The following is a 9,295-nucleotide window of genomic DNA, read 5'->3' as shown; positions in this document are numbered from 1 at the left end:
TAAAACAAGCATTATTCACTGTTTTATTTACTAAATGATTTTCTTTTTGCATTTTTCAATTCCCGCAATAAGATCTTCGATGTTCAAAACAGTTATTCAATTCATCAAAAGCATTTTTGATTTTTCTTATGGATCAATACTTATTGCTATCATTTTCTTTCATTACTTTACCTATACAATATTACTATTACTTATCTTGATGAATCAATGATTGTGACATGCAATGAGACAATGCAACAAACGAACATTGATTCAGAAGAAGATGACATACATGACGAGATTGTTAAAGAAGTTGAGAACTTTGAGAACAGACCTAAGTCCAACCTAGACGAGACAAAAATTGTTAACCTAAGAGATGTAGAAAACATCAAGGAAACACGAATCAGCATTCACCTATTGCCATCAGAAAAGAAAGAATATACAGAATTTCTAAAGGAATATGAGGAAGTCGTATGATGACATGACTGGTCTGAGTACGTCTATGTGGCTCATAAACTGCCAACCGATCTGACATGTCCGTCGGTAAAGCAAAAGCTCAGAAAGTTCAAGCTTGATATGAGTTTGAAAATCAAGGAAGAAGTCACCAAGCAGGTCAAAGCTAAGGTTCTTAGGGTAGTAGAATACCCGACATGGTTAACCAACAGCGTGCCAGTGCCAAATAAGGAGGCCTGAGTCTGTGTCGACTACCAGGATCTCAACCGAGCCAGTCGGAAAGACGACTTCGCTTTGCTGAACATACACATCTTGATTTACAATTGCGCCAAGCATGAGTTGCAATCATTTGTAGATTGTTTCGCTGGTTATCATTAGATATGGATGAATGAAGAAGATGCTGAGAAAACGACTTTCATTACGCCGTGGGGAATGTACTATTACAAAATGATGTCGTTCGGCCTAAAGATTGCAGGGGCCACCTACATGAGGGCCATGACTACCATTTTCCATGATATGATACACAAGGAGATAGAGGCATATGTAGATGATGTTATTATCAAGTCCAAGAAGGCCACTGACCACATGGAAGATTTGAGGAAGTTCTTTAATAGATTTCGGAGGTACAACCTGAAACTGAATCCCGTGAAGTGCACATTTGGGGTTCCCGCTGGAAAATTGCTTGGGTTTATTATGGGTTGCCAAGGAATAGAACTGGATCCATCAAAAGTCAAAGCTATTCAAGAACTGCTACCGCGAAAGAACAAGAAGGATGTGATGAGTTTCTTGGGAAGGCTTAACTACATCAACCGATTCATAGCATAGTCTACAGTTATTTGTGAACCAATCTTCAAAATGTTGAATAGGGACGCCACCACCAAATGGACCGATGACTGCCAAAAGGCCTTCGACAGAATCAAGGAGTACTTGTCAACACCACCAGTCTTAGTCCTATCCGAGCCAGGCAGACCCTTATTACTATACCTTGCAGTGTTGGATGAGACTTTTGGCTGCGTTCTAGGGCAGCATGATGAAACGGGGAGGATGGAGCAGGCCATTTATTTTCTCAGTAAGAAGTTCACCCCATACGAGGCCTGGTATTCTCTGTTGGAGCACACCTGTTGTGCTTTGACTTGGGTAGCTCAGAAGCTGAGACATTACTTTTGTGCCTATACTACATATCTCATATCGAGAATGGTTCCATTGAAGTACATCTTTTAGAAGCCCATGCCCACCGGCAAGCTAGCCAAATGGCAAATCCTATTAAGTGAGTTCGACATTGTTTACGTAACTCAGAAAGTGGTCAAGGGACAAGCACTGGTAGACCACCTTGCTGAGAATCCCGTGGATGGAGAATACGAACCCCTGAAAATGTATTTTCTTAATGAATAGGTATTTTTATAGGAGAAGATATTGCAGAATCCTATGACGGTTGGAGAATGTTTTTCGATGGAGCAGAAAATTTCAAATGAGTTGGCATAGGAGCAGTCCTAGTATCGGAAACTGGTCAGCATTATCTGGTGTCTGCCAAACTCAGGCTCCCCTACACCAACAATATGGCCGAGTATGAAGCCTGCATCTTAGGACTCAAAATGGCCATTGACATGAACGTTCAAGAGTTTCTAGTGATTGGAAATTTAGACTTACTTATACATCAGGTACGAGAAGAATGGGCAACCAAGAACTTCAAGATACCCCCGTATCTACATCACGTACAGGAATTGAGAAAGAGGTCCACAAATATGGAATTCCAGCATGTTCCTAGAGTCAAGAATGAGTTTGCCGATGCATTGGCCACCCTGTCATCTATGATACAACACTTAGAAAAGAACTTCATTGATCCCATTCTAGTGAAAATCCATGATCAGCCAGCCTATTGTGCCCATATTGAAGAAGAAGCAAACGGAAAGCCCTGGTTTCATGATATCAAGGAATATTTGGCAAGAGGAGAGTACCCAGAGCTTGCAAATCCTACTCAGAAATGCATACTTCGGAGATTGTCCAACAACTTCTTTCACAGTGGAGGAATCCTGTATAGGAGGACTCCTGATTTGGGATTACTAAGGTGTGTCGGTACAAGGGAAGCATCCAAGTTGCCAGAGAAAATTCATGCTGGGACCTGCGGTCCCCATATGAACGGTTTTGTCTTAGCAAAGAAGATACTCCGAGAAGGTTACTTTTGGATGACCATTGAAACGGACTGCATCTAGTATGTCCGGAAATGCCACCGCTGTCGGATACATGCAGACATGATAAAGGTACCTCCAAATGAGCTTAATACAACAAGCTCACTGTGTCCATTCGCCGCTTGGGGAATGGATGTTATTGGACCAATCGAGCCTGCTGCTTCCAATGGACACCGGTTTATCCTGGTAGCCATCAGCTATTTCACCAAATGGGTCGAAGCAGCATCTTAAAGAGCAATGACTAAGAAAGTTGTGGCAGACTTTGTTCGCAACCGCATTGTTTGTCGATTCGGGATTCTAGAGTCAATCGTTACTGATAATGGCTCCAACCTCAACAGCGACTTGATGAAAGCTATGTGTGAAACTTTCAAGATCAGACACAAGAATTTCACAGCCTACAGGCCTCAAATGAATGGAGCTGTAGAAGCCACCAACAAGAATATCAAGAAAATATTGAGGAAAATGATAGAGAAGCATAAACAGTGGCACGGGAAGTTATCATTTGCTCTTCTGGGGTATCGCACCACATTCCGCACGTCAACCCGGGCAACCCCCTATCTGCTGGTTTACGATACAGAGGTTGTCATTCCCGTTGAGGTAGAAATTTCTTCCCTAAAGATGATACAAGAAGCTGAGCTCGACGATGCAGAGTGGGTGAAAAGTCGTTATGAGCAACTCGCCCTTATAGACAGAAAGAGAATGAATGCAGTTTGCCATGGTCAACTCTACCAAAACAGAATGTCTAGATCCTTCAACAAAAGAGTCAAGCCAAGACAGTTCACATCGGGGCAACTGGTGTTACAGAAATTTTTTTTGCATCAAGATGAAGCCAAAGAGAAGTTCTCTCCCAACTGGCAGGGTCCATACATGGTTCATCGGCTTTTAACAGGAGGAGGACCCTCAAAATTCCGAAGTAATTTCAGCCAATCGCCGCGAGCAGCAGTCAGAAACGTTAGCTCATCAAACTGGGGCAGAATTTGGAGGGGGACCCTCAAAATTCCATAGCTAGAGAGGTTGCAATGTCCCGAGCCACGTCACAGTCATCAGTTCATCTAAAAGCTATTTCTTAATTATACACTTATGTCATATCTTTACGAAACCATGCATGTTTACTACTGAAATTGCTACCCCAATGATACATACAGTATCACCAGATCAAAGCCGAGCAGGACAAGCAAAGCCAGCAGGGATACGAGCTAACCTCCCCCCTCTACAAAACTCACAATTTTTCATTAGATGCAGGCACCAGGAATGCAAAATCATTAAACATACTATACACTCATGGACAAACACTATTCAGGAACATGACTCTCCAAACCGTTACACCTGCAAACATTTTCTATCAACATACACCAGTGACGTCCCGTCTATCATAACGCTCTCAGTAATCACGACATTGCAAACTGCTATAAGCTAAGAAAACTCTACTATCATTCGTTATTTCGTTTTTTCATAAGGCTACTATTCTGCCTTCCGAGGCTAAACGTTGTCTCCATTTACACCCCTGCATAAGGCTAACATTCTGCCTTCCGAGGTTAAGTTCTACCTCCATCTGCATTTGCATTGCATAAGGCTACTATTCTGCCTTCCAACTTGCATAAGGCTACCATTCTGCCTTCCGATACTAAACATTGTCTCCATCCGCACTCTTGCATAAGGCTACCATTCTGCCTTCCGAGGTTAAGCTCTACCTCCACCTGCATTTGCACTCTTGCATAAGGCTGCTATTCTGCCTTCCGAGACTAAACACTGTCTCCATTTGTATCTGCATTCTTGTATAAGGCTACCATTCTGCCTTCCGAGGCTAAGCTCTGCCTCCAATTTTCTTCAAAACTAAGCACTATCCCAAGCACTATTCATTTCGCTTTTCTTACGGGCTAATCTCTGCCCTTCAAATCGCAAGACTAAGCTCTATCTTGTCCGCATCATGCTACTGCACTCAGGGGCTGAAAGATCGCCTCATACTTCATCTCATGGGCTGAAAGATTGCCTCATACTACATCTCATGGGCTGAAAGATCGCCTCATACTGCATCTCATGGGCTGAAAGATCACCAAATTATCCAAAGGCGTCATCGTTTGGAGGCACCATCTTCATAGCCCGAGAACACCATGTCATGGCCTAAGGATCCCTTTCAATCTTTTGCATATCATTATTCAAAGGCACCATGGTTCGGAGGCACCATCCTCATAGCCTGAGAGCATTATTTAATGGCTTGTGAATTCTTTATCATACACTTCATGGCACAGGACATCATGGTCTCAGGACGTCATCCTAACTGTCCGAAGACAACATTCATGGTCCGACGTAAATTTGCATCATGTTTAAATTTATGTGCAATATACGCTTGTATTGTTTTTAATTGCAGGTAAACCGGCAAGCAATGGCCATCCCGGCAGGAGCGATCCCGCTCCAGTTCCCACAGCCATATCAAACCTTAACAATTCCCACAAGCCGTCCACTCATCCTGTCTTGGATATTACGTCTGTTCTTGAAAAGTCTCCAACGGCATACTCCGCCGACGGATTCTGAAATACCTATGGCCTGATTCCAATAAAATCAGGGATATGTAGGTAGCTCAGAAGCCAGGTATGTCCTATCTTTTTCAAACCATTTCGCTCGGTCAAAATTGGCCATCATATCTTTACCCGACAACTCTTTAATCCTTCCCGGGTAAAGAGGGGAAACTATTGATACCCAATTATTCCCTATATATTTTCAATATTCAAAATAACGTGGCATATATATGCATATGTAAGCATATCCAAGTGTTTTATTATTTTTCCATAATTTTTTAAAGGTTTTAAAATTAATGTATTTCCCTCTTTTATCTATAAAACCCCAATAATTATTTCCAAAATTATTATTTTAGTAATTCATTTGTTGGATTTTTATATTTATGCTAAGATATAGCTAAGGTAATGTTTGCATATTGTTTGCAAATTTATTTAGTATTTTTAAGCTAAATTACATATAATTGCAATATTGGCCCTTTTAAGATTCAATTGTGTTTTATACTCATAAAATTAAGCCCTGTATTTTTAAATTGTTAATTATATGTTACAAATCATTTTAGTGCTCTCAATTTATTTCCAAAAATTAATTTACTATTTTTTATAATTTTAAAAGTGGAAAATTGGCTATTTAAATAATAGCCCATATACATTTCAATTTTAGCCTAAGTCTGATCCCAAATTAAACACAATTTCCCCGGCCCAATTCTATTTCAAACCCGACCCTAACCCAATTAAACGACCCGACCCAGATTCCCCTACCTACCCTTTTGAATCCAGGTCGTTGATCTGAAATGATTAACGGCCACCATTCGCCCTTCCGTAATTAAACCCAAAAGACCCCTTAACCTAATTCATTATTCACCAAACACCGCCTTTGAATCCCTCTTCTCTCAATTCTCTCTATAGCCTCATATGAACCCTAGTCGCCGCAACCTAATTCCACCCTAATCCACCCCAATCCCCACTAAATCCCTGGTCTCCTATGGCTGTTTGAGATGTATACCGGCCTCCTGCATCTCCTGGTGGCTCGTTTGTGTGATTTCATGGCCATATCTCTTTGAGATCTGGTCTAGCCCTTGCTCAACTTCCATTCATGGCCTTTCTAAGGCCATCCCTAGACTTTCTCCAGCCATTCATGGCCGTTCAAGTTAGATCCTTGACTTTTTCGGCTAGATTGGTAACTTTCAAAGTCTTTCTCGCTTTTTTGGGTTCTCTGAAACCCTAACTTTTAGGATCTTTCAATTTTCTTCAGATCTATCTTAGATCTGTGCATTTTATGAAATTCTTAAGTGTTTTCTCGAAGGTTCTTCAACTTTTCTTTCAAAATGACTCTTCATTTTCTCCGATTAGGTTTTATCTTAACCTCTCTTTTAAAAAATCCCTTCTCTGATTCTTGATGTTATTTTATGATTTTCTTATGTTCAAACTACTTGTTATGCTTTCCTTTTACTTGAGTCAGCATGTTAAAACCCTAGTTCCCTTTTTGTCTCATCCGAGTTCTGAAACTGCATGTTTAGATGTGTACTTGTTCGATTAAGTTCTTCGTTCTTGTTTAACTTATTTGATTCTAAGTTTTACCATCTTTTAAACTCAATTATTGTGGAAACCCTAGGTATTTTGGTCTGAGACTGCTTGTTTGAATGTATACTTGACTCGATTAAAGGTTCCTTGTTTCAGACTCTCTTTTCTTTATGTGACTTATCTGATTCTGAGTTTTACTATCTTTTTGACTTGACTATTGTTGAAACCCTAACTTCTCAAAAGGTTTTCTCACATGTTACTGTGAGACCTTTACTTGTTTTTGACTCTCTTCTTCGCTTTGGCTAATACGTGTGAGCCCCGACTACTTGACTCTGTTCACTACTGAATCCTAGCTTATTCCTGCCACTACTGTATGTTTGTACTATCTCTTTTGCCAATATATTTGGCCTGGCATGTCTGATGTTCATGTTCACTCTATTTATATGCTGAAGTTTCTTCCTTGATTGATCTTGATTTTGTGACAGATTACAGAAGCTTTTCTTTTATGAACCCTTATTTCATTCGCCTGTTTAAAATTAATTGATTCCTTTCCCGTTACTGTGATGTTTTACCTTGCCGAATCCTTTCCCAAAATAAGCATATTTTTGTACTTAGACTTGATTGTTTACTTCATGCTTTTACTGCCCTTTTATGGCAATAATCAATTTGTCCCCAAACTAATTTTATTTCCTTAATTAGGCATGTTGCTACCCGTTAAACAGTGATTCCTTAATTAAAGTGAATCACTTGTGGCAATTGATTCTGACTTGTGATTGTTTCCATGTTTCTGTTAAGACTTTACTTATTACCTTATTCTTCACCTGATTTCAAAATTATAAATACCCTTCACCCCCTCTTCTTTCAAACATACGAAAAATTGAGTTCAAGAACACACACATACACTCAAACTTTCTCTCTTTTCTCTACTACTACTTGTGCTACTACTTTGTCTAGCCGGCGGAAAGCCAAGGCTAGACTGTGGAATATTGCTTATTTCTTTCTTTCTGCACTTTTCTTCTCTACTGGTATGTCCTAGTTAATCTTCAAGCATCAACAAAAACATGTTTCTTTAGCTGTTTCAGTTTCCTTCACTCTTGACTGCTTCTGCTTATGTTTATGCAATCAAGTTACATTACTAAGCATGTTGTAATTTGCTCCCTCCCTTCTAAATTAATATTTTCCCTTATGTATGCACTCTGTCAGTGACTTGTTATGTGATTTGCTGACTTATGAATCCCAAACCCTATCCCCTATGTGTTTATGTTCTCTGGCTGGTTTGTGGGCATGCCAGCATCATCTATTGCTGTACATGACCAAATCTGGCCTTTTGTGGGGTCATATGCTTCATGCAATGTAATCCAACAAAACCCTGACCCCTTTGTGTAACTACTGATTCTGTGTAGTTTGAGTTTTATTACTACTATTTTCAAATCACCCTTACCACTTACTATTTTCAACCCAGTTTTAAATAAATCTCTGTGTTCTGCACTTCCACTATATTCTTAGAACCTATGTTTTGCCCCCTCTTGTGCGAGCCTTGCCTTGGGACCCTTGAGCTCTATCTGAACTTGGGCACATAAGGGTTGGCCCTTCCACCCTGCACTCATCTCTATCTGGTTATGCAAACTTGGGTGTAAGCACTACCCGGGGTCCCTTGAGACCCTTAGGGAACTTTGACACACCCAGGTCTGAGAAAGGCTTTGAAACAAGTGACAATTGAGGTGGTTTATTGCATAACTCAGAGAGGAAGTCAGAATTAGGCTTCCTATGGTTGTAACTTCTTATTTTACACTTTTCTAATGTAATTCAGTATTTGGTCTATAATAATTTGAAACAAATATTAGGGTTGGCTAGTGAAAAGGGATAGGGTAATTATGCACGTTTTAGCTATTAGAAGGGTAGAGAACATGCCTATAGGATCTGTTATGTGTAATTCAAGTTCTGCATGCTTTATTTTCACGCAGATAGAGTCATGCCTATAGGAATTTTGCTTTAATCAAATAAATCCTGCCTACTTCACTGCATGTTCCATTATATACCATGCTTATAGGATCAAAATCAGTCATTAACACTTAGATACCATGCCTATAGGAATTCAAATTGGCTATAATAGAGATCATACCTATAGGATCTAAATCAGTCTAGTTAAAATCAGTTTGACTCATGCCTGTCAAGAATCAGTTTAAACAACCTACTCCTTTTATTAATACGGTCTAGAAAGCATGCCTATAGGATCCAAATCGCCTGTTTAAATTAACCATTGCTCTGCTGCATTCTTAATCAGTAATAGATATCATGCTTATAGGACATTACCAATACACACTTAGGCAAGTCTTAGATAATTGCTTAATAAAACTGGATTCTCCTTTGTTTAATTAGCAACTACTACAACCACCAGGCATGCCTGATTCAAACTTCTTATCTGAGTTATGTAATAAATATGGTCTGCTTCAACAATTAAAACACCCTGCCTTAGTACTTTACATTCTGGCCCTAACTTTGTTTAAGTCATGCCATTTATGTGCATTGTCTGTGTAGGTATATATGAGCCTCTTATTTGTTTATATGTTTCCCTTAATATGCAATCCTACGTGTTTTATATGTCGCCTTAGCCTTTGTACCTTTAAAACCCAAAGGTCA

The 9,295-nt window shown here is 39.8% G+C and overlaps 1 protein-coding gene across 1 annotated transcript; it reads left to right on the top strand.

The window, feature by feature from the left end:
* The first annotated feature begins 2,024 nt into the window (after positions 1 to 2,024).
* Positions 2,025 to 5,150, top strand: LOC138870385 (uncharacterized). Its single transcript, XM_070148185.1, has 3 exons — positions 2,025 to 2,347; positions 2,453 to 2,604; positions 4,987 to 5,150. Exons 1-3 carry the CDS (start codon positions 2,025 to 2,027, stop codon positions 5,148 to 5,150), a joined length of 639 nt encoding a protein of 212 aa, XP_070004286.1.
* Positions 5,151 to 9,295: the final 4,145 nt, after the last annotated feature.

This window comes from Nicotiana sylvestris, chromosome 6 (genome assembly GCF_000393655.2).
Source record: "Nicotiana sylvestris chromosome 6, ASM39365v2, whole genome shotgun sequence".
Lineage (NCBI taxonomy): Eukaryota > Viridiplantae > Streptophyta > Magnoliopsida > Solanales > Solanaceae > Nicotiana > Nicotiana sylvestris.
The sequence above is the reverse complement of the archived record's forward strand: the minus strand, read 5'-3'. Positions and strand labels throughout refer to the sequence as shown.

Excerpts from the sequence above, each read along its gene's own strand:
- LOC138870385 (XM_070148185.1), top strand. The coding sequence starts at position 2,025 with ATGGCCATTGACATGAACGTTCAAGAGTTTCTAGTGATTGGAAATTTA. Across the intron at positions 2,348-2,452 it reads GAAGCAAACGGAAAGCCCTG|TGGAGGAATCCTGTATAGGA; the intron begins GTTTCATGATAT and ends CTTCTTTCACAG. Across the intron at positions 2,605-4,986 it reads AAAGAAGATACTCCGAGAAG|GTAAACCGGCAAGCAATGGC; the intron begins GTTACTTTTGGA and ends TTTTAATTGCAG.